We start from the raw sequence: 25,850 nt of genomic DNA on the forward strand, positions 1-25,850 counted from the left end.
ACCTCTGCTCTTTTTACAAAATTATTTCATTTTATTTTTTTGACAGGGTCTCACTCACCCAGGCTGCAGTGCAGTGGCACAATCATAGCTCACTGTATCCTTGAAATCCTGGGCTCAGGTGATCGTCCCACCTCAGCCTCCCAAGTAGCCGGGCGTGCACAACCACACCTGGTTAATTTTTGTATTTTTTTTGTACAGATGGGGTTTTGCCATGTTGTGCAGACTGGTCTGGAACTCCTGGGCTCAAGCAATTCATCCAACTCAGCCTCCCAAAGTGCTGGGATTACAGGTATGAACCACCTTGCCTGGCTTGCTTCTTTTTTTTTTTTTTCCAATTGTGATTGGGGTCTTGCTATGTTGTCCAGGCTGGTTTCCAACTCCTGGGCTGAAAGCGATCCTCCTGCCTCAGCCTTCCAAGTAGTTGGGATTACAGGCATGTGCCACCACACCTGACAGTCTCCTGCTCTTAATACAAGCTTCTCCACAATATTTCCTCTTACGGTTTCAAGTATCATAGCCTCTTAAACTGTTCTGACTAGGTCTGCTTGTTTATATATGTCATTCACACTGATGTCAGACTATATTCTGAAAACTCTTTTTAAAATTATACCATTCTGCGGCCGGGTGTGGTGGCTCACGCCTGTAATCCCAGCACTTTGGGAGGCCGAGGCAGGCAGATCACGAGGTCAGGCGATCGAGACCATCCTGACTAATGTAGTGAAAGCCCATTTCTACTAAAAATACAAAAACAAAACTAGCCAGGCGTGGTGGCGGTCGCCTGTAGTCCCAGCTGCTCAGGAGGCTGAGGCGGGAGAATGGCGTGAACCCAGGAGGTGAAGCTTGCAGTGAGCCGAAATCTCACCACTGCGCTCCAGCCTTGGTGACAGAGCGAGACTCCGTCTCAAAAAAAAAAAAAAAAAAAAAAAAAAAAAAAAAAATACTATTCTGCTACTCAATATCCTTAAATAATTATTGAGTGCCTTAAAATAAAAATTTCCCAGCTTGCCCTTTACAATTCTTCTCAGTCTGTTTCCTCTTATCCCTAGTTAGCCTTGTTTTCCATTCCAACACTAAGTCTTAGACAAAAATTCTTTATCTGTCCAAAAAATCTCCAACTTTTTTTTTTTTTGAGACAGTCTTGCTGTGTTGCCCAGGCTCGAGCGCAGTCGCCTGATCTTGGCTCACTGTAACCTCCGCCTCCTGGGCTCAAGCGATTCTCGTGCCTCAGCCTCCCAAGAAGTTGGCATTACAGGCCTGCGCCATCACGCCTGGCTAATTTTTGTATTTTTAATAGAGATGGGTTTTCGCCATGTTAGCCACGCTGATCTTGAACTCCTGGCCTCAAGCAATCTGCCCGCCTCGACTTCGACTTCCCAAAGTGCTGGGATTACAGGCGTGAGCCACCATGCTCACCCTCCCAATTTATCTTGCCTAGGTTCAACATTCTATGAATAACAGCCCCTTCACCTACACGATTCCTTCTCATTTGTGCCCCTAACTTTATAAAATGCAACCACCTTTCTGAATGTGTATGAGCTCTCTCTTTATAGTATCAGGTCTTTATACTGGAGATTGTAAAATGGTTTTGATTAATCCATTATTTAAAATGTTGGAGTAATTCTCAACATTTAAAAATCGTTAAAAAATTGCAAACTCTAGTAGGACCCACATTTCAACAAATGGCTGAAATTTGCCAATAGTTGACATCTTTAGATATGCACTGTTCGGTTAGAAAGTTACAGCTTCATTCGAAAAGTATTGAGCACCTATTACTTGGGACACTGTTTTAGACGCTGGGGATATAGTAGTGACCAAAACTCATCGGGGAGTTTATAATCTAATGAGGAGGAGAGAGACAGGCAACATAATCATTACTACAGTTTTCTAAGAGGAGCAGAGAATATGTGGGTAGGAAGGGTGCTTGGGCTTTTGCATTCATTTAAATACCTGCCTGGATCCTATGGGAATTTGAGTTTATGACTCGTACTACTATCCGAATCGCCACACACCATCACGTACGTTATGCACTGCCCCTATAAAATTCTCTTAAGGCAGAAAATATGCCTCCTTCGCCTTTCCATTCCCGGGGTCCAGCAGTGTTTTTATGGGGGGACACGATGGAAAGCGAAAAGTTAGGCGTAGTTATTTCGACCACCGCTGTCCCCGGTGGTTATTCCGACCGGGTTTGGATTGGGCGCCAGGGAGGGTGCAACACAGTAAGTGTTCTAGAGCAGTCAGGTCTTTCGCAGAATCTCAAAGCCACCTCCGCGCCGGCGGCTCCGTTTCTAGGGAAACAGGACTGTAACGCGTACGCATCGTGGCTCCTCGTTCTCTAGCTACGAGTCCTGCCGCTCTGGAACGAACTAAATTCGTGACAAGAACCTGGCCCTCAGAGCCGGCGTCCAACGCGAAAAACCACAGGTAACCGCGCCCCCTGCCGCGCCGCCGCCAGCACTGCAGCTTCCGGGGTCGTCCAGTTCCAGGCGGGACTACTTCCGGCTCCGAAGGTCCCCGGCTCCGTGGCTCGCCGGGGTCCTAGCGCTGGAAAGGTGGCCGTAGCGGCCGCCTGACCCCGACAAAAGTCTGGGACTGGGGCAGCGACAAAGGCCTTGGGAGGACGCCCGTGGTCGGAGGGATCTTGCCCCGGGAGAAAAGTTGGGACAGGAGCGCGGGGTCGAAGGGTGGACTCCGAGCCGGCCTGTCAGGCAGGAGCCGGGCAGGTGCGGTGGCGGAAGTGTGGGGACGGAGGCCGAAGCGGAGCGGTCTAGGGAGCCGTGGCCGCGGGTCACCCGGCGGGGAGCAGTTGCCGAGTCTCAGCTAGACAGCAGCGAGTAGGGCTCGGGCGTCGGCGAGATGCCTTTGTTCACCGCCAACCCCTTCGAGCAAGACGTGGGTGAGTGTTGTGCCCGGCCCTGTACTGCTGTTTGTCCAGCTAGAAAGTGGGCGGTAGCGACTCCGGACTAGGAAGCCAAGCGTAGGGAGGGGAGGGGCGGTGCCGCCCGCTACTTCGACGTTGGGATTTTTCTGGGGGCAACTTTGGCGCGTCGCTAGCGATTTGGGGAGTGCTTCCTGCCGCGTGAGTTTGGGGACGCTCAAAGGGCCGTTCTCCCTGCCAAGCGTAGGATTTGGGAAGAGCCTAGGGCTCGCTGGAGACTGGACTGATTAAGTAATTGTGTAGTTGGTGATTAAAAACTTCCTGTTCGTTCGACAGCTAGTTATCTCTCTCTCTGCCCCATTGTTTTTTGAAGATGATGCAGCAGTGGAGATTCTGCTGTCTGGAGAAGCCCAACACCAGACACTTCACACCTAGACAGCCGCATTGGATAGGAAGAACTTACTTCCCGTTATTTATATTACTCTTGCATTCAGTCCCTGATAGGGTAGTTTTAAGATTTATTGCAGTTGTAAAGGTGTTGCTCTTCATCCCCGGATTGCAAAGATTGTACAGGTGCTAGGAGATAGTCTGTTTTAGAGTATGAAAAGGAAATCTCGAGTCGCAAAACGCTCCAGAACAACAAGTATTTTACTTGTTGCGGTCATAAAGCGCTGATCTGAGTGACTATAGAATGGGAAAAACATGGACAAGATATGTACGAAATTATTTTGGAAATTTGAGTAACACTAAAACAGACATATATGTATGTATTTTTGAGAGTCTGAGTCTCACTATGTTGCCCAGGTGCGACTAGAATTCCTCTCGCCTCAGCCTCCACGTCCGTTTTCCCTTCCCGAGTAGCTGAGACTACAGGTTTGTTTTTTGTTTCTTTTTGTAGCCTTAGTTAACAGAACCCTAGGTAAATTTTTAGAACTTGGAAATGGGGTTGGGGCAGGGGGACTCACAAGAATACAGCACATCTTGGGCAGTAATTCACCTGTTTCGTAGTTAACATTTGGTTATTAGGAAACTGTAGAAACTGCCCTATTCTGGTACATTGTGTAATCTCTAAGCCATTTTTAAAAATGTGTTTGAGTCAAATAATATATGGAAATAGTTCAAATATGTGTGTTCCTTATTTCATTCAACTTTTTTCTTGGTGGATGAATACAGGTGACTGGCATAAATCTGGGAAACGTCACTCTGAGGCTCACCGTTTCCTTTTGGAACACTTCATTGCAATATTTATTCTTTTGTTTGAATCATACTACCTTTGTGCAACCTGTATTTTTAAAAAATGGCTTTTAAAAGAACAATTTGATTCTGTTCTAATGAAATAAGACAGAAGGTGCAAAATAGAATTAGACAAATGATTTTAAAACTTAAAAACCATGAACTCTTTTCTTTAAGATAAATCTTTCTTGGAAGTTGATTGTTTTCTGATGGAAAAATTCTCTCGTGGAAGTAGGCAGAGTTACTCTGCCTGTTCTGTTCTAAACCTTTCCCTGCCTGGCTCCCGAGGCTCCAGCATGGTTTTGTGGATCACAGTTTAGTCCCACAGTTGTAAAGGAGGCACTGCTGTTGAGATTAAAAAAACAAAAACAAAAAAACTGTATCTAGATTATATGGCCAATGCCATAAGCCAGAGCTTCAAGTAGTTACATATTAGCTTAAGCATGACTGAATTCAGGACCCCAAAGGCATTTTAAGGGTGAAAGAATGAATTTGAGGCCCTCGTGCAACTTGTAGAAAAAGTAAAATGAAATACTAAGGAGCTCAAGTTGGACTTGCACATATATCATAGAAGGAAATTTACACGTTGCGTTTTTCATATCTTAAAACTTTTCATTTCAAATCGTTAATACAAAGCAAGGGCCAGACGCGGTGGCTCACACCTGTAATCCCAGCACTTTGGGAGGCTGAGGTGGGCGGATCACCTGAGGTCGGGAGTTCGAGACCAGCCTGACCAACATGGTGAAACCCTGTTTTTTGCATTCTACCAAAATGCAAAAAATTAGCCAGGCATGGTGGCGTGTGCCTGTAGTCCCTGCTACTCGGGAAGCTGAGGCAGGAGAATTGCTTGAACCCGGGAGGTGGAGGTTGCAGTGAGCCGACATCTCTCCACTGCACTCCAGCCTGGCAACAGAGCAAGACTCTGTCTCAAAAGAAAAAATACATAACACACACACACACACACACACACACACACACACACACACAAAGCAAGTCATTAATTTGGCTTGAGATATCTACAGGAATGTTACTTTACATTGTCACTGTCTTTTTCACTTGTTCTCCTTGATTCAGTCAGATTTTTATTACTTTTTTTTTTTTTTGGTCATTCCTTTGTTCACTCTTCATGCAGCAGACATATAATGAATAATTACTGTGTCAAGCATTGTGTTAATCTACGAACACAAAATGGATAAATAGACTGTGAGTTCCTGCCTTCAAGGAACTCTCAGTCTAATGGAGGAAACATACAGACATAAGAATTGTAATTTAGTACGATAAGTATAGTGCCAGGAATATACAAGAAACTTTACATTATCTCTTTATTTAAAAATGGTTCCTGAAGAAAAGACAAGGACCTTCAGATAGGAGCTTTCTCTGAGAAGGTGTTGACACTATCCTCTCCTTCCCACCTTTTCTTTTTTCTTTTCTTTTTTTTTTTGAGACGGATCTGTCTCCCAGGCTGGAGTGCAGTGGCCTGATCTTGGCTCACTACAACCCCGCCTCCCAGGTTCAAGCAGTTCTCCTGCCTCAGCCTCCCAAGTAGCTGGGACTACAGGTGCGCACCACCACACCGGGCTAATTTTTGTATTTTTAATAGAGATGGGGGTTTCACCATGTTGGCCAGGCTGGTTTTGAACTCCTGCCCTCAAGTGATCTGCCCGCCTCGGCCTCCCAAAGTGTTGGGATTACAGGCGTGAGCCACTGTGCCCAGCCTCCTTCCCCCCTTCTCTGATAGCACTTTCACAACAGGAAGTAACCACCTTTTGCTAGTGTATCATATGCTCATTGTATGATTAAAGGCCTTTAAAGATTAATCTCTTTTGGTAGGTGAAGAGTCTTGCTCAAGGGTGAGCAGTCTTTCTGACATTCATACGAGGAAGGAATCCTTTTCTTAGAGGCTGAGAAAAGGATGGATCAAGGTGTCTTAGGAAGGCACTCATGAATTGATGATGATACGTGACTTGTCAAATGGAAGCAGGTCAAAGGCTAGGAAGTAGGGAACTCTTGGCAAATTCTTATCTTTTCTTGGCATCAGAACCTACAAGCCCTGAAGCATATACTAGATTTAGTAGTATTAGAGCTCTTTAAACATGTTATTGGAATTCCTCAAATCTAGGTTCATTTTTTTTGTTTTGTTTAATAAGATTTCTTTGATGTGTTCTGAGGGGAAAAAAGAAAATATCCTTATATCCCACCTCTTCTCCCCAACCGGGGCTCAAGTGTTAGAGGGGTATAGGGATCTTGAGGTGGAGCCTGGTTGGAGTAGCCATTCTCGTAGAATTCCAAGGGGAAAGTGAAACATGGGGGACAGGGCCACAGTGGTTAGTGTTAACAGAGAAGATGTCATTTCTTTCTTCATTGATTTCCAAGTCATGACTTTTCTGTTCTAAGCCTTAACTCCGGTTCTTGTTTGCATATCTTTTTTCCCCTTACTCAAGCCAGGCAGTCTTTGTTGCCAGTTCTCTGCCTCTGTGCTATTTACTATTCATTGCTAAATGTTTGCTCCTTTCAACCTTGGTATTTCCTTTAAAGATACACTTGTGTCCCACAAAGCTGAGCTCAAATTCTACCTCTGCAAAACTGCAGACGCAGCGGTTTGATCTGTGAACTTTTAAGAGAATACATTTCCAAGCGACTTTTTAATGTGTGTATTGCTGTGTTTTTGACTTTTGCTGTGTTAGAAGACGTTGACCAGGAAGTAGCTTGGGACTTTCTCCAGTGAAATGCGGTCATGCAGTCCTTTTCTCCAGTGAAATTTTATTAAAAAATCCCAATATAAAAATAGATAACTGATAGCATAAGAATAATATAAATTCATTTTATACATTCAAATTTATAACATTTGCTTAACTAGGCCACTCTTTGTACAATAAGTTAAAATCTTTGTAAAAAAGTAAGATTAAAAAAAAGTTTTTTGGTTTTGAATAAGAACAGTAGACTTAACAGCCACGTTTTTTCTAATATATTTTGTAGCTTTTTAAACTATGAAACATTTTCGGCATAAAATACAAAATATGAACTCCCATTCCTGCCATGCAATTATGTCAAGTACTAATATTTTGATATACTTGATTCTTTTTTTAAAGAAAGGAACATTCAAGATGCAGTGAAATACTTTAGTATTTTTAGCAGCTACCCGATCCCATTCTTCCTCCTTTCTCAGAGTTAAACACTCTATAAATAGATGGAAATTCTCTTTAATAGTATATATACTACACTTACAAATATACTATATATTGTTTAGATGTTTTTAAACTTTTAAAAAATAGTGTCTTTTTGTCATTCTGCAACTTTCGTCATTCAGCATTTCTTTTTTTTTGAGACAGAGTCTTGCTCTGTTGTCCAGGCTGGAGAGCAGTGGTGTGATCTCAGCTCACTGCAACCCCTACTTCCCAGGTTCAAGCAATTCTTGTGCCTCAGCCTCCCGAGTAGCTGAGGTTACCGGCGTGCACCACCATACTCTGCTAGTTTTGCATGTTTTAGCAGAGATGGGGTTTCGCCATGTTGGCCAGGCCAGTCTTGAACTCCTGACCTCAGGTAATCTGCCTGCCTTGGCCTCCCAAAGCGCTGGGATTACAGGCATGAGTCACCGTGCCTGGCCCATACAGCATTTCTTTGCGAGAGTTATTCATGTTGATGTTTGTAGCTCTAGGTTATTAATTTTAATGGCTGTGGTACTATACCACTATATGAATATGCATTATCTGTTGTCCTATTGACTAACATGACTTTATTTCCAATTTCTTGCACCTACAGACAGCTCTGTATTGAAAGTTTTTATCTATGTTTTCTTGTGTGCAACTCCTGACCTTGTGATCCGCCTGCCTTGGCCTCCCAAAGTGCTGGGATTACAGACATGAGCCACCGTGCCTGGCGGAGTATAAAATTCTTAAAGGTTGTTGTCTTGAACAGGAATTCTTCAGTAGAAGTGTAGCTCTTGGCCTGGTGTGGTGGCTCATGCCTGTAATCCCAACACTTTGGGAGGCTGAGGTGGGCAGATCACCTGAGGTCAGGAGTTCAAGACCAGCCTGGCCAACTTGGTGAAACCTGTCTCTACTGGAAATAGAAAAATTAGCTGAGTGTAGTGGTGAATGCCTGTCATCCCAGCTACTCAGGAGGCTGAGGTAGAAGAATCACTTGAACCTGGGAGGTGGAGATTGTGCCACTGCACTCCAACCAGGGCAACAGAGTGAGACTCCGTCTCAAAAAAAAAAAAAAAAAAAAAAGTAGCTCTTGCAAAGTTGCCCTTCCAAGTGTTTGTTGATTTCCTTCCTGTCAGCAGTGAAATTCCTGTTGTTCTACATCCTCACTAATGCTGAGCATTGTCACATTTCTTTATGCCTATTTGATGGGTATGAAGTAAGACGTTGTTTTCATTTCATTTTCAATTTCTACTTCATTGCCAGTGAAGATGAGCATCTTTTCATATGTTTCTTCATCATTCTGTTTTCTTTTTCTATAAATTGCCTGCTCATTACTTTCATTATTCTATTGGGTTACTTTTTAAAAATTGATGGCAGGTTGCAGCAGCTCACACCTGTAATCCCAGCACTTGGTGGATTGCTTGATCTCAGGAGTTCGAGATCAGCCAAGGCCACATGATGAAACCCCGTTTCTACAAAAAATACAAAAAATTAGATGAGCATGGTGGCGCATGCCTGTAGTCCAAGCTACTTGGGAGATTGAGGTGGGAGGATGGCTTGAGCTGGGGAGGTTGAGGCTACAGTGAGTCATGATTGCGCCACTGCACTCCAGCCTGGGTGACAGAGCCAGATCCTGTCTCTCAAACAAAACAAAAAAACGAAACCAAAAATCAACACCGAAAATGAAATTGATTTTAGAGTTCCAGATACATTTCCTACTAATCTTTAGTTGGGTGTGTGTGTTGCAAATCTGTATTCTAGTTCTTTTTGTTTCTGGTGTCTTTTATTGTAAAGAAAATGTGAGTTTTCACTTAGTGATATTTGTCATTCGCCCTTAGTTTTATTTTTCTTAAGAAAGGCTTTAGGGCTGAGTGTGGTGGCTCACACCTGGAATAAGGAAAGGAAACCCTTCTCCACCCTGAGGTTATACAGATCCTTTCATATTTTCTTCTGCAGGTTTTACTAAACTCTTGATTTTCACATTTAGGTCTTTGATCCACCAGATATTATTTTTTGTATAAGGTCTGCGGAGAAATTGAATTGGATAATCAGTTGACAATAGACAATAATCAGTTGTCTAATCACTATGGATTGAATTGTCTGTTCTTTCCCCACTGTTTTATAATTGTCTTAGCTATTTTGGGCATTTCAGATGGATTATATGACAGATTGGTTAAAATCATTATACAGGGGAATTTCTTGTAGGTTTTTAGGATTTAAGAGAAAAGACATTAATTTTATTTTGTTTCACATCAGCTGATATCGATAGTTTAGAAAATTTTTATTCCTTAATAATAACATTTAATAAGTTTATGTATAATTTGAAAGTAAGTCAAGAAGAGAATGATTTTCTGCCAGTGAATATACAACATAATACCACAACAGTGTGGTTAGGTGGATGTGTCTCTAGCATGGCTTTTGTTTAAATAAAGGACCTCAGAGGTGTTCCATGTTAAGAATAGGCCTTGTGGCCATGCGTGGTGGCTCACACCTGTAATCCCAACACTTTGGGAGGCCGAGGTGGGCGGATCACAGGGTCAGGAGTTCGAGACCAGCCTGACCAACATGGTGAAACCCCGTCTCTACTAAAAATACGAAAATTAGCCGGACATGGTGGTGCACGCCTGTAATCCCAGCTACTCGGGAGGCTGAGGCAGGAGAATCACTTGAACCCGGGAGGCAGAGGTTGCAGTGAGCTGAGATCGTGCCACTGCACTCCAGCCTGGACGACAGAGCAAGACTCTGTCTCAAAAGAAAAAAAAAGAAGAATAGGCCTTGTTTATAAGTATGTAGAGTAGGATATCAAACTCTAGTTACTTGACAAGTGATAGTTCTAACCATCTATTACCCAGGTATCAAAATGAAACTTAAGGATATATCATTTATCTCTTGTTATTTTCTTCCTCCTTGGTTGTCTTTTGTCCTTGAATCTGACCACTTTTCTTCTCCCCCTTCCTTGATTTTTCATTTTGTTTAAGTTAAAAGTTTTATTTTATTTTATTATTTTTTCTTTTTTGAGACACAGCCTCACTAGGTCACCCAGGTTGAAGTGCAGTGGTACAGTCTCAGCTCACTGCAGCCTCTGCCTCCTGGGTTCAAGCAATTCTCCCACCTCAGCCTCCTGAGTAGCTGGGATTAGAAGCACCCACCACCATGCCTGGCTAATTTTTTTGTTGTTGTTGTATTTTTTCTAGAAATGGGGTTTCACCATGTGGTCCAGGCTGGTCTCGAACTCCTGACCTCACGTGATTCACCTACCTTGGCCTCCCAAAGTGCTGGGATTATAGGAATGAGCCACCATGCCTGGCCTAAGTTACAAAGTTTTTAAAAGTGTTTTGCTTACAGTCTTTTTCCTGTTATAAAAATAGCAGCTAATTGGCAATATTTGTCCAATACCATGGGTGAGAAGGATATTAGTTCCTGAGGCATTTTGGTATTGTTGAAACATTCTTTTCCCTCATCCTTTCTTTTTTAGGATTAAGTTTCACATTGACTTATTGGCATCTGCTGTCTTTTTTGGTGTAATAAGTGTTGCTTTCAGCTTTTAGACTTCCTTTAGCGTTATTTTCTTAATGGGTCTGTGGCTGCTATGCTTAAAGGACAAGCACCTCTGTGTCCCTATAGCACCTTGTGGAACATTTGCAGTTCTTTACCATGGAGACCTGTTATGGCGATCTGTGTTCCATTCAGGGAGGCCTTTCTTTAGTTTCCTCCAGTTAAGGAATGTTGAAAATGAAGTATCTTGTGAAGTAGTTCCAGTTCTTACTGACTTTTAATGCAAGCTCAGAACTGTGTTTAATCTCATATTTTAAAAAAGCATGAGGGGAAATGATGAAGGATTAAAAATTTTTTATTATGTACAGTCTCCCTCATATTTAGTATCATTTTTAAATGATAGCATTCGGATGAAAACTTTGTTATGCAGTGAAATTTTTATTGTATCTGAATACTCGCAGACTATTTTCTTGGTCGGTAAACATTCCCTTAGTAAGCACTTGCTTATTTTCATTTGCAATATGAGAATTGTAGTGACTCAGAATTTTACTTCTCATTTGTACTAAAAGTTTTTTTTTTTATTCTTGTCTGGAGCAGCAGCTTTTACTTTCATTTGTCATGGGATGAATTATCTTAACCTTCTCTATTTAAAAAGAGATCTGCTTAAAGAAATCTAGCATGTGCAGTGTTTTGGTTTGTCCACAGCAGTACTAAGTCCTTGAGATGGAGGGTTGAAGGGGAAGAACTTTTTTTTTCCAAACATTTATACCTTATTAGGTTCTGTTAAGTTGTCTGATAATGAATAAACATTTGTATTTAATGTAGAGATTGAACCTAAGAAGGTCATTGTGGCAGATACCTGGGAATGGCCATTGTCCCCTGAAAATTATTGACATTCTAAAGTGGCCACCTGCTTATAGGTATTAAGAATAGGCTTTGTATGTATGTATGTAGGGTAGGATATCAAACTCTGGTTACTTGACAACTATTGGTTCTAACTATTTATCACCCAGATATCAAAATAAAACTTAAGGATATATCATTTCTTGATCTCTTGTTATTTTTTTCTCCTTGGTTGTTTTCTGTCTCTGAATCTGACCACGTCTCTTCTTCCCCGCCTTCATTTTTCATTTTGTCATATTATTACAATTTTATGTCAGAAATTTGTTAGTACATGATGATGTAATTTCAAAAATTTTAGCCATTCTAGTGGGTGTCTCATTATGGGCTTTGTCATTGTTGTTGATTTTGAGACAGAATCTTGCTCTGTCCCCCAGGCTGGAATGCAGTGGCATGATCTGGGCTCACTGCAACCTCTACCTCCCAGGTTCAAGCGATTCTCTTACCTCCCGAGTAGCTGGGACTACAGATGTACACCACCATGCCTGGCTAGTTTTTGTATTTTCAGTAAAGACAGGGTTTCCCTGTGTTGGCCAGGCTCATCTCTTAACTCCTGGCCTCATGTGATCCGCCCGCCTTGACCTCCCAAAGTGCTGGAGTTACAGGTGGGAGCCAGTATGTCCGGCCTTCGTTGTAGTTTTAATATGCATTTACCTGATAACTCTTGATGTTGGGCACCTTTAAATATATTTATTTTGCTAAATGGATATTCTCTTTTTCAGAGTACTACTTGTTTAAGTATTTTGTCTTTTCCTTTTCGTGTAATTTTCACAACTCTTTTAAGCACGGCAACTATTTTAATCTCTATTTGACAAATGAGAACATGGATTTGAGTTTGAGTCAGAATGAAGGTGAACTACTCCAAAGCTTATAAGCTAGTAAGAAAGCTTCAGAGCTGGATGTAGGCAAGACAGGTCCTTGTTGTTTAACTGGTGATGTGTATCCCACGCCTGAAGCCTGACACTGCTCCACAGGTGCATACAGAGTGTGCATAATGGTTTTCTCAGTCTCAGAGGTAATATAATCATATGCCTGGCCTATTTGCTTTTGATTCTCTATCTGTAACTTTTTGGCATGTTAGTGGCTACCTTGGAGACTTTTTTTTTTTTGAGACAGAGTCTCGTTCTGTTGCCCAGGCTGGAGTGCAGTAGCACTATTTTGGGTCACTGCAACCTCCGTCTCCTGGGTTCAAGTGATTCTCCTGGCACAGCCTCCTCAGTAGTTGGGACTACAGGTGCGTGACACCCCACCCAGATAATTTTTTGTATTTTTGTTTTTTAATAGAGATGGGGTTTCACCATGTTAGCCAGGCTTGTCTTGATCTCCTGACCTTGTGATCTGCTCGCCTCAGCCTCCCAAAGTGCTGGGATTACAGGCATGAGCCACTGCACCTGGCTGACTCATTTTTCCTTTATCCCAGTCACTAGAAAATGTCTGGCACATTATGCTTCCTGATAGGCCTATTACAATGGAAATTATAACATGTATGCTTCTGCCCTGTCTCCTGAGTAAGGGTGTGTGTAAATGAGTGAGTGTGCTCATTTTGTGGAGTTTGGGGGGACGTGGTTCTCACCTAACAGGATTACAGAGGGTATTTTGGAAATACCAGCCAAGAAGAAAGTGAACTTGTAGGAAAGTAAAGGCTGGTCCCAGGACTTTTGCCTTTTTAATAGATGGTTTAAAATATTAAAAGACAGTAAAAGGGAATTTTATGTGTTTTCCCCTTCTTTTCCTCCTGTCTCCCCTTATGTTCAATTCTCTTAATTCCTCCTAATCACCCCAAAAATGTTGGTGGCGACATGAGAAATGAATAGAATGGCAATGACTGATCTGTACTGCATCAGAGGAAGCAGCTCTTGAATATATTGTATTATTATATGGTTTAGTAAATGGAGTTAATCGGCTGGGCACAGTGGCTCATGCTTTTAATCCCAGCACTTTGGGAGGCCTAGGTGGGCAGATCACCTGAGGTTGGGAGTTTGAGACCAGCCTGACCAACGTGAAGAAACCCCACCCCTACTAAAAATACAAAATTAGCCCGGCGTAGTGGTGCATGCCTGTAATCCCAGCTACTCGGGAGGCTGAGGCAGGAGAATCGCTTGAACTCGGGAGGCAGAGGTTTGCATTGAGCCGAGATTGTGCCATTGCACTCCAGCCTGGGCAACAAGAGCAAAACTGCATCTCAGAACAAAAAAGTTAATCATGGCACTCTGCCTGATTCTTTGCTTACAAACGAGAGTTGCATTTGCATGTTTCGTATTCAGTGTGTTTAAGGTATGTATTATCAGGGGAACCGGCCCCCAATATTTCAACGTAGGTTCTTTCTAGTTTCCCTAAGTGTCAGCCGGTCTCAGAAAGAGAAAGAGTACAAAGAGAGGAACTTTACAGCTGGGCCACTGGGGGTGACATCACATATCGGTAGGTCTGTAATGCCCCACCTGAACTGCAAAACCAGCAAGTTTTTATTAAGGATTTCAAAAGGGGAGGTGGTGTATGAACAGGGAGTAGGTCACAAAGATCACGTGCTTCTGAGGCCAATAAAGATCACAAGGCAAAGGGCAAAATTAGAATTACTAATGAGGATCTGTGTTCAGCTGTGCACTTATTGTCTTGATTAACATCTTAACAGAAAACAGGGTTCAAGAGCAGAGAACCAGTCTGACCAAAATTTACCAGGCTGGACTTTCCCAATCCTAGTAAGCCTGAGGATACTACAGGAGACCAGGGTGTATTTCAGTGCTTATCTCAACCGCGTAAGACAGATACTCCCAGAGTGGGCGTTTATAGACCTCCCCCCAGGAATGCACTTCTTTTCCTAGGGTCTTAATATTTAATATTCCTTGCTAGGAGAAGAATTGAGGAGTATCTCTCCTCCTTGCACATCTGTTTATAGACTCTCGGCAGGAAGAAAATATGTCTGTTTTTGCCCCACCCCGCAGGCAGTCAGACCTTATGGTTATCTTCCCTTGCTCCCTAAAATTGCTGTTATTCTGTTCTTTTTAAAGGTGCACTGATTTCATATTGTTCAAACACACGTTTTACAGTCAGATTTCATATTGTTAAAACACACGTTTTATAATCAATTTGTATAGTTAACACAATCATCATAGAGTCCTGAGGTGATGTACATTCTCAGCTTACGAAGATAACAGGATTAAGAGATTAAAGACAGGCATAAGAAATTAATAAGAGTATTATTTGGGAACTGATAAATGTCCATGAAATCTCCACAACTTATATTCAGAGATTGCAGTAAAGACAGGCCTAAGAAATGATAAAAGTATTAATTTTGGGAACTGATAAATGTCCATGAAATCTTCACAATTTATGTTCCACTGCCATGGCTCCAGCTGGTCCCTCCATTCAGGGTCCCTGACTTCCTGCAACAATGTATACATAGGGAAACAGAAAAACTATGTTAATTTGGCAATTTTGAACAAAAATTGCTCTCAAGAGGCAGTTTAATATAGTGATTTGAACCTGGAGCACACACCCTGAGCCAGATGGCACAAATTGAAATCTCTATTTTATTGCTTACTAACTGTATAACCTTGTGCTAGTTATTTAATAATTTTCTGGACCAGGCGCAGTGGCTCATGCCTGTAATCCCAGCACTTTGGGAGGCCGAGGCAGGCAGATCACCTGAGGTCAGGAGTTCGAGACCAGCCTGACCAACATGGCAAAACCTTGTCTCTACTAAAAATGCAAAAATTACCCAGCCATGGTGGCATACGCCTATAGTTCCAGCTACTCGGGAGGCTGAGGCGAGAGAATTGCTTGAACCTGGGAGGCAGAGGTTGCAGTGAGCTGAGATGGTGCCACTCTACTCCAACCTGGGCGGCAGAGTGAGACTGTATCTCAAATAATAAGAAGAAGAATAATTTTCTGTATCTCAGCTTTCCCATTTATATAGTTTTTATTTTTATTTATTTATTTTACATGCAAGGTTGTAAAATGACCCAACCCAGGCTGGAGTACAGTGGCACAATCATAGCTCACTGTAACCTCAAACTCCTGGGCTCATGCACTCTTCCGTTTCAGCCTTCTGAGTAGCTAGAACTACAGGTGTGCATCACTGTACCAGACTACTTAAAAAAAATTTTTTTTTTTAATTAGAGATGAGGGATCTCACTGTGTTGCCCAGGCTGGTCTTGAACTCCTGGACTCTCAAGTGATCCTCCTGCCTTGGCCTCCCAAAGTGCTGGGATTACAGGTGTGAACCACCAGTCCCCACTTATGAGGATCCTTCATTTGATTGAGGAGCAAGTGATTTAGCATATGTAAAATGCTCAGGAGTTATTGCTTCATTCCTATTCTTGTTTTTAATTAAATTGTTAATTAATTGAGCACGGTGGCTCAAACCTGTAATCCCAGCACTTTGGGAGGCCGAGACGGGCGGATCACGAGGTCAGGAGATCGAGACCATCCTGGCTAACACGGTAAAACCCCGTCTCTACTAAAAAAATACAAAAAACTAGCCAGGCTTGGTGGCGAGCACCTGTAGTCCCAGCTACTCAGGAGGCTGAGGCAGGAGAATGGCGTTAAACCCGGAAGTGGAGCGTTGCAGTGAGCTGAGATTCCGGCCACTGCACTCAGCCTGGGCGACAGAGCAACGACTCTGTCTCCCAAAAAAAAAAGAAAAAAATTGTATATATGTGTTTATATATACATATTATTTATATATATATATTTTGGCTAGCTTTTCTCGGTTCTTATACTGCAATTTTAAGGTGTAGAAACAATTGAGGGTTTTTCCTCCTATTAATAGATAAAAAACAATTTTTTCCCCTGAGATTGCTATGGTCAGAATGTGTCCCCCACAATTTACGTGTTGGAAACAGTCCCCAGTGTAACAGTGTTGGGGGATGGGGCCTTTTGGGAAGTGTTTAGGTCATGAGAGTACCTCCTTCATGAATGGATTAATGCTGCAATAAAAAGGGCTTACAGGAGTGGGTTCACTCTCCCTTGCCCTTCCACCTTCTGCCATGTGAGGACACAGTAAGAAGGCCCTGACCAGATGCCGTTGCTTTGGTCTTGGACTTTCCAGCCTCCAGAACTGTGAGAAATAAATTTCTGTTCTTTATGAACTACCCCGTTTCAGGTATTCTGTTAAATAGCAGTGTAAAACAGACTAAGACAAAGTTCTAAATTGCTTTAGTCATGTCCAAAGGTATTGATACATAGTATCTTAATCATAATACATTTTTATGTTAACTTCTGTTATACTCTAAATTATCCGCATGTCCTGATTGTTAGTTTCCACGTGATTGGGTATTACAAGTTTGTTTGTTTTTTTTTTTTTTGAGACAGAGTTGCTCTGTCGCCCAGACTGGAGTACAGTTATGTAATCTTGGCTCACTGCAACCTCCACTTCCCAGGTTCAAGTGATTCTCCTGCCTCAGCCTCCTGAGTAGCTGGAACTACAGGCGCCCACCACCACACCTGGCTAATTTTTTGTATTTTTAGTAGAGACAGGGCTTCACCATGTTGGCCAGGATGGTCTCCATCTCTTGACCTCATGATCCACCTCGCTCGTCCTCCCAAAGTGCTGGGATTACAGGTGTGAGCCCCCACACCCAGCTCATGTAATGCATTTTTTAATTGAGATATTGTACTTTTCAGTTCAGACATTCCATTTTTATAGTTTTCATTTCTCTGCTGAGCATTCACCAATCTTTGCATTCTTGAAAATATATATAATTCTCTAAAGTTCTTTCTTGCTAAGTCTAACATTTGGGTTATGCTAACATCTGTTTTTATTGACTAATCTTGATTTTGGGATACTTGTTTGCTTATTTAGTAATTTTTTGTATTACAGTGGACATTGTGATTATTCTTTTTAGGGAGGCTAAATTACATTGTCTTCCTCTAAATGGTGTTGATTTTGTCAGGTTATAATATTATTGGGGGGATCTTTTAGGTTTTGACAGGCTTGGTTTTATTCCTTGTGAGGGAGGCCTATTTTGGTTTTGAACTAAATTCTAGAGGACTTTTCCTCCTAAGGTGTGCCCTTTTTGGATTTTCAACTAAATGCATGAAGTGTTCTCTTGCTTTGTTTGGGCAGTGTTAATTAGCCTGCTTGGGCTGCCGTAACAATACCATAGACTAGGTAGCTTACGCAGCAGAAATTTATTTTTTCACAGTTCTGGGGCCTGCAAGTCCGAGATCAAAGTGCCAGCAGAGGTGCTGTCTGGTGAGAGTTCGCCCCTTGGGTTATATACAGCCCCCTTATTCCTGTGTCCTCATATGGCTTTTCCTTGCTGTGTGTACACAAAGAGAGTGCTAGCTCTCTGGTGTATCTTCTTAAAAGGACACTAATCCTGTTGGATCAGGGTCCCATCCTTTTGGCCTCATTTAACAATAATTACTTCCTTAGAGGCCCCATCTGCAAATACAGCCACACTGGGGATTACAGCCTCAACATAAGAATTTTGGGAGGAACACAAACATTCCATGTGTAATAGGGAGGATAACTCCCAGTGCTGCTTGACCTTTCAGCCCCATAGCAGGTAATCTCTGCTAGACCCCATAGAGACTCATCTCAAGTGTGTTTGTGTAGCCCAGCCCTTGGCCAAGGGCCTCTGATTAATCACTGTGCTTGGAAACCTGGTCTCTGTCTCTCAGCTACTCTTGTTGGGCTAGTCCTCCTCTACTTGGGCTAGTCTTCCTTGTGCTGGACAGGAAAGTATTCCAAGGCAGAAAGCTGAGGCCATCGTGAGGCTCACTACATATTTCCCTTCCCTCAAAGATCTGAAACCTGCTCTGCCTGCTGTTCATTCCCTGAAAACAATTGCCTCATCGATTTTGGCCTGTTTTATAGTTGTTTTTGGTAGGATCGCAAGTCTGGTACCAGATATGCTATCATGTTTGGAAGCAGAAGCCTGGTCATGAATTTTTATTTGCAAACATAATAGGAGGACCTTTAAAGCTTTCTTGCAGGCATTCTTATTTCATGTAGTTAAATTTTTTATTACTGATAGAGCCTATTTTATTAAAAGTTTTATGGGTAGAGCTAGATTGTTTTTAAAGCTGTACTTTGAACATAATGACTGTAAGTTGGGGGGAGCCTTTTTGTTCCTTGTAGGTAGGTATTGATGGAATTATTCTTTATCATATTGTTAGAATCTTTCTAAGCTATTTCATGTTGTATTTGAGGCTTTCTATATACAGTGATCGAAGCCTGGTGATGAAATGTTATGACTTACACCCACCAAATGCTGGCGATGTAGCATTTAGGCCCCAGGAGGGCTCCTTTAACTTTCTCCCTCTCTATGCGTTTGACACAGAATAATGTGATATAGAGCCCCAACATTGGGCAAAGTGACATGCTATAAAAGACTGGTTTCTTAATTATAATATTTAAGATTTCCCAGGGGTTTAAAATACTCCTAAGTGCGTAATTTAAATGTTATTTAGCTCACTTGAAAACGAAGTCCTTTTGGCGGGCCATTATGAAGTCTTCAGGTTTTATACTTTTTGAAAAGAGTAATTGTGAGTACTAATTTGTAGAGACTAAACTGCGCTTGATAGAGTATTCAAATCAGGAATTTTCCATTTTCTATGGAAATTAAATCGAATAAACAATAGTCTAACTAGATATTTTAAAAATTGTTGGGAGGCTTTAGAAGGCATCAGATAGGCTTCATATTTAATGTGTTACATGACCAGAATTGGAAAAATATCATGAAAAGTTGAATTCTAGCTGGACTAGGTAGGTTATTAGATGGTCTAAAATCAGACTCACCTGATTGTGTGTCTTTGTACTCATACACATCCATACTCATAAAATTTGGTAATTGATGATGCTGGCTTCTCAGATCAATGAGGAAAGGATAGATTCTTAAATGGTAGAACTGACAAAAAATTTGTAAAATATTTTCTGTTCCTGCCTCACACCATGTGTGAGGTTCCAGATATACTAAATGAAGTTCTAGATACCCTAAAGATTTACATGTAAAAGGGGATTAATATACAGAAAAGAATGTGGGTGGATATTTAATCTTCAGGTAATTCAAACAGTATGCTAAATGACACTATAAAAAGAAAAATGGTAGATTCTGTTATAGCAAAAACTGCATCATAAACAAGTAGGAAAGATTGGCATGAAGCTGTAAAATATATGATTTGCTTTTCAGACTCAGTATGTAAAGTTAGTCACCTGTCTAAGAAGCTCTTGAAGCATTGCCTTCCCCACTTACCCTGCCTCCTTGTTGAGACTCCCAAACATAGAGTTACTTCTCTCAGTAAATAAGAGGAGAACTAGAACTTCATAAGCCCACTAGTGCTGTTACCTTTTGTTGCCGTGTGGTGTTGCTATTGAAGTTTGATCCTATGTAGCCCCTTGAATATTTGTCTGCTCAGCAGTGAAGCTTTGGTTGGTCCAGAACTTTGCAGACATCAGCCAAACCATGTCCACAGATGGGCATCAGAGTTAAAGCCCTTTTAGTTCATGTACTCAAAAGCTCTGCTGTTGTTTGCCACTTTACACGTTGTACCAGGCTAATGGAATGTGGAGGAGCAACCAACATCATTCATTCACTCATGAAACAAATATTGATGGAGCACCTACTTCGTGCCCTGCATGCTGTTTATGTACTAAGAATAATAATAGTGAACAAAACAAAAATTCGTGCTGTGATGGTTACATTCATCTATGTGGTGAAAGGTTGTGGCAAAGACAGATGCTAAACAAAAAAAAAAATGCTGTGAAACATCTTCAGAAAGGACTATGCACAAAATCTTCCCTCCTGTTTTCTATTTAGTCTATGTGAGTCACCAATATGAATGATACCAGTAAGTATAACAAAGAAGACAGATAGAGTACTTAATGGATTTACAATCAGTTTGCTGATAGCTTCTCTCTAGCTTGTTTTGGAACTTTGTGGCCACTCTGTATATAATGGTACATTATGCAGCTACTAAAAATAGTGGTATAGATGTATATTTCTGAATGTGGACAGATGTTTATGAGTAGAAATGCATGTTAAGAAATGATACATTAAAAAAAAAAAAAGAAATGATACATTTAGTATGATCACAATATTAGTGGGGAATATTTTTTCTGTACCCCTATGGTTTTCTTTGTGAGAAGGGAGTTCCATTAGTATCACCCTGAGCCTGCGCTTTGTTTTGTTTTGTTTTGTTTTGTTTTGTTTTGTTTTGTTTTGTTTTGTTTTGTAGAGACAGGGCTCACTCTGTTGTCCACGTTGGAGTGCAGTGGTGCGATCTTGTCTCGCTGCAACCTCGACCTCCCAGGCTCAAGCCATCCTCCTACCTCAGCCTCCCAAGTAGCTGGGACTACAGGCATGTGCCATCAGGCCCAGCTAACTTTTTTGTATTTTTTGTAGAGACAGGGTTTTACCATGTTGCCCATGCTGGTGTTGAACTCCTGGGCTCAAGTGATCTGCCTGCCTTGGCCTCTCAAGTGCTGGGACGATAGGTGTGTGCCACCTCACCTGGCTTGCCCTTGCTTTTTTATTCACTTCATCTCTGGTGTGATGACACCTGATTGGTAAGTTTGAGAATAACTGGCCTTACGTATGCTCGTCTGTGTAGGACTAGCTAGTCTTTCCACCACCACTGAGTGATTTTTCATTTACTTCTCCATGGAATAAGTTATGCAGAGGTTTACCCCTGCAGAGAGAGACCTTCTCCTCTTTAGTGCTAAGGCATGCCCACTTCTGGGGTTCACTATTAAATTCATTTGGCCAGTATATCTAAAGCTTCTGTTACTAACAAAAGTGTTATTTTATTCTGTTTTGTTTCTCGTCTTGTTCATAACTTAGCCAAGGAAGAAGTTGTCTGTTTTTGGGTGCTGTCTTTGTATACCTTATACTGTTTAATTTTGCATTAGCTTTTATTATTTTTGCATGTGTGTGTGTGTGTGTGTATGTATATGTGTGTGTATATATGTATATATAATGTCCAGAAGGATATGCATCATAGTTTTAAAAGGGATTGGAAAAAGGTTTTTCCTTGTCTGTACTTCTGAATTCATGGAATTTATTAGATACGTAATTCAGAATAGTTAAGCCTCGAAAACAATATAGTCTGCTCTGACTTTCCAAAGCAATAGTCTTTTTTGCACAAGGGAAGAAGGTGAAAACCTGAGTAGATATGTTTTACCTGCATAGTTTGGTGCCTGGATCTAGAACTTTCAGTAGACAAAAATATATTACTTTTCTAAAACCCCTGGTTTGTCATTTCATCACATGTCAAATCAGTTGCTTTCCATCCATAAGTAGTAGGCAATTTGCATGGCTTTTTAAAGCGAGTTCCAGCATTTAACTGAGGTTAACTGCATTGGTGTGTTTCTCTTTACTCACAAAGTATAGTTGTTTGCTAAGCTAGTTCATTTTTTGGCTTCTTTTGATTATTCCTTGCTGTTTTAAAAAAAAATTACCCTGGATTCCTACCATCTTTCCTAATGATCACTGTGATACCATCTGTTGTGTGTGTGTGTGTGTGTTTATGTTTTGCTAGATTATTCTATATTTGAAATTATACAGTATACGTAATAAAGAAGAAAAGACATAAAATGATACAATGTTTCTAAAGTGGTACTTTTTATATCTCCACCTCTCCATACTAGAAGAAAAAATTGTATTTCTTGATACTGAAATTTTGTAAAAGTTAGTAAAGTAAAATGCTCCACAACTCAATCATATTCCAATCATGCTTTTAACAGTTTATGTTTAATTAATTTATTTTATTTCTCACAATGCAGGTTAATTACTTGTCAGTTTTTACTTTGATCATGTAGTATTTCAGACCACAAAAAAGATATTGAAAATAAAATATTTTCTGGATACATGCTGTACAACTTAATAAACCTTTATAAATACAATGAAGCCCTGTCTTCTTTTGAACCACCCCCCAAATTTGATGTTTATCCTTCTCATGCGTGTTAATACTTTTATGACCCGTGTATATATCCCTAAAGAATATAGTGTGTTTTTTGGATGTTATGAAACTCCAGGTGAAACATTCACATATTGCTGGTGGGAATGTACCATAGTATAGTTCCCTTGGAAAACTGCCCATTCCTAAAAAAATTAAACAGAGTTATCATATGACACAGCATTTCTACTCCTAGATATATGCCAAAGGAAACCGAAAACATGATGTCTACACAGAGACTTGTACATGAATGTTCATAGCATCAGTGCATTATTTATATTAGCCAAAAAGTGGTTTGTTTTTGTTTTTGTTTTTTTTTTTTTGAGATGGAATTTTGCTCTGTCGCCCAGGCTGGAGTGCAGTGGTGCGATTTCTGCTCACTGCAAGCTCCTTCTCCCAGGTTCACACCATTCCCCTGCCTCAGCCTCCTAAGTAGCTGGGACTACAGGCACCCACCACTATGCCCAGCTAATTTTTTGTAATTTTAGTAGTGACGGAGTTTCACCTGTTAGCCAGGATAGTCTTGATCCCTTGACCTCGTGATCCGCCCAGCTCGGCCTCCCAAAGTGCCATGAGCCACCGCTACCAGCCCAAAAACGTTTTGAAAATCCAAATGTTGACTGGCATGGTGGCTCAGACTTGTAATCTCAGCACTTTCAGAGGCTGAGGCGGGCAGATCACTTGAGCCCAGCAGTTTGAGACCAACCTGGGCAACATGGCGAAACCCCATCTCCACAAAAAATGCAAAACTTAGTTGAGCGTGATGGTGCACACCTGTGGTCCTAGCTACTTGGGAAGCCGAGATGGGAGGATCATGTGAGCCCTGGGAGATCAAGGCTGCAGTGAGTCGTGATCACACCACTGCACACCAGCCTGGGCAACAGAGTGAGACCCTGTCTCAGTAAGCCAGCCAACCAAACAGCCAGCCAACCCAGATGTTCATGAACTGGTGAATGGATAAATGTGGTATATCTATAGAGTGGAATATTATTTAGCCATAAGAAGAAATGAAGTACTGATACATGCTACAACGTGGATGACCCTTGCAAGCATTATGCCAAATAACAGAAGCCAGTCAGAAAAGAACATATATTGTATGGTTCTATTTATATGAAAAATCCCGAATAGGTAAATCTTTGGAGACAGAAGGTAGACAAGTGGTTGCCTGGGGCTGAGAGTATGTAGGGAGAATGAACAGTAACTGCCAGTGGGTATGGATTTCTCTTGGAAGTGATTAAATGTTCTCAAATTAGATACTGGTGTTAGTTGTACAACTCTATGAATATAGTCAAAACATTAAATTGTACATTTAAAATGTGTAAATTGTATTGATACTTGAATTATAGCAATAAAGCTGTCTTAAAAAAAACTCATGTAGCTGGGTGCAATGGCTCACGCCTGTAATCCCAGCACTTTGGGAGGCCAAGGTGGGCAGATCACAAGGTCAGGAGTTTGAGACCAGCCTGACCAATATGATAACACCCCATCTCTACTAAAAATACAAAAATTAGCTGAGCATGATGGCGGGCACCTGTAGTCCCAGATACTTGGGAGGCTGAGGCAGGAGAATCGCTTGAACCTGGGAGGCAGAGGTTGCAGTCAGCTGAGATTGTGCCACTTCACTCCAGCCAGCCTGGGCAACAGAGTGAGACTCTGTCTCAAAAAAAAAAAAAAAAAAAGGAAAAAAGAAAAAAGGAAGAAAACAACTCATGTAAATATTATAAATTCTTCTGCTGTTAGCTTTTTTGACTCAGCATTATAAGCCCAAGCAAATCATGTTTTGAGTTTCATAAATTTTTGTTCATTTAATTTTGTATCCCTCATTTCATATTCCATTATATGAATTTACTATATTAATCAGTTTTTCTTTTTGCTGTTGAAAACAATGCTTCAGGCTGGGTGCAGTGGCCTGTAATCCCAACATTTGGGAGGCCAAGGAGGAGGATTCCTTGAGCCCAGGAGTTCAAGACCAACCTGGGCAACATAGTGAGACCCCTTCTCTATTAAAAAAAATTTACAAAACCAATGCTTTGTTGGACAGTTTAGTGCATATTTACTTGTATGATATACTTTCTAATTTTTTTTAAGAGATAGGGTCTCACCCTGTCACCCAGGCTGGAGTGCAGTAGCGTGATAGCTCACCGCGGCCTTGAATTCATAGGCAAAGGAATCCTCCCATTTCAGCCTCCCAAGTAGCTAAGATTACAGGCATTTGCCACCATGCCTGGCTAATTTATAAAATTTATTTTTTGTAGAGACAGGGTCTCACTATATTGCCCAGGCTGGTCTCGAACTCCTGGCCTCAAACGATCCTCCTGCCTTGGCCTCCCATTGGTGGGATTACAGGCATGAGCCACCATGCCCAGTCCTGATGATACGTTTTTAAAACTTTCTTCCAAAGTAGAATTTTATGGGATTATTGATATTTAATTTATTTAGAAGGCATTTAATTGCTTTACCTCCAGATATTTAGTGCATTTAATTATACAATTTAAAATCTAAGTTAGTAGAAGTACTTTTGTCTTCTGAAGGTCATCTGTAGTATCTTCGGCAAGAGAAAAGGTAGGATTTTTTAAATGTTGGGCCTTTACTGGTATTTTAGTGTTATATGAGATGTGTCCTCATTATTGTGTATGCTAATATATTTTATAGAAAAAGCCACAAATGAGTACAACACTACAGAAGATTGGAGTCTTATTATGGACATATGTGACAAAGTTGGAAGTACTCCTAATGGGTAAGATGTCCAGTCATGCTCAGTGAATGTCTAGGAACTTGATAACCAGTGTCTCTTTTTGTGAAGTAACTTTGAGAGAACAATGAGACTTTATCACAGTTGACCCTTGAACAACACAGATTTAAACTGTGAGGGTCCACTTATGCATAGGTTTTCTTCCACCTCTGCCACCTCTAAGACTGCAAGACCAACCCCTCTTCCTCCAACTCATGATTTCCTTAACAACATTTATTTTTTCTAGCTTACCTTATTGTAAGAATACAGTATATTATGTATATACGAAATATATGTCATCTACTGTTTATGCTATTGGTGAAGAGCTTCTGGTCAAGAGTAGGCTGTTAGTTGGCTGGGCACAGTGGCTCATGCCTGTAATCCCAGCACTTTGAGAGGCTGAGGTGAGCAGATCACTTGAGGTCAGGAGTTCGAAACCAGCCTGGCCAATATGGTAAAACCTCGTCTCTTCTAAAAATACAGATCTTAGCTGGACATAATAGTGTGCACCTGTAATCCCAGCTACTTGGGAGGCTGAGACAGGAGAATCGCTTGAACCCAGGAGGCAGAG

General features: G+C 41.3%; 1 protein-coding gene across 1 annotated transcript in view; it reads left to right on the forward strand.

Annotated features, from left to right (window-relative positions):
- Positions 1-2,503: 2,503 nt before the first annotated feature.
- STAM2 (signal transducing adaptor molecule 2) overlaps positions 2,504-25,850 on the forward strand; it is a 52,513-nt gene continuing 29,166 nt past the window's right edge. The window contains 2 exon segments of the mRNA XM_017866084.1: positions 2,504-2,893; positions 25,201-25,285. Of these exon segments, the coding sequence (XP_017721573.1) occupies positions 2,854-2,893; positions 25,201-25,285 (125 nt within the window). The 5' untranslated portion in view covers positions 2,504-2,853.

Source organism: Rhinopithecus bieti, unplaced genomic scaffold, assembly GCF_001698545.2.
Source record: "Rhinopithecus bieti isolate Rb0 unplaced genomic scaffold, ASM169854v2 scaffold_81617, whole genome shotgun sequence".
In the NCBI taxonomy this organism is placed as follows: domain Eukaryota; kingdom Metazoa; phylum Chordata; class Mammalia; order Primates; family Cercopithecidae; genus Rhinopithecus; species Rhinopithecus bieti.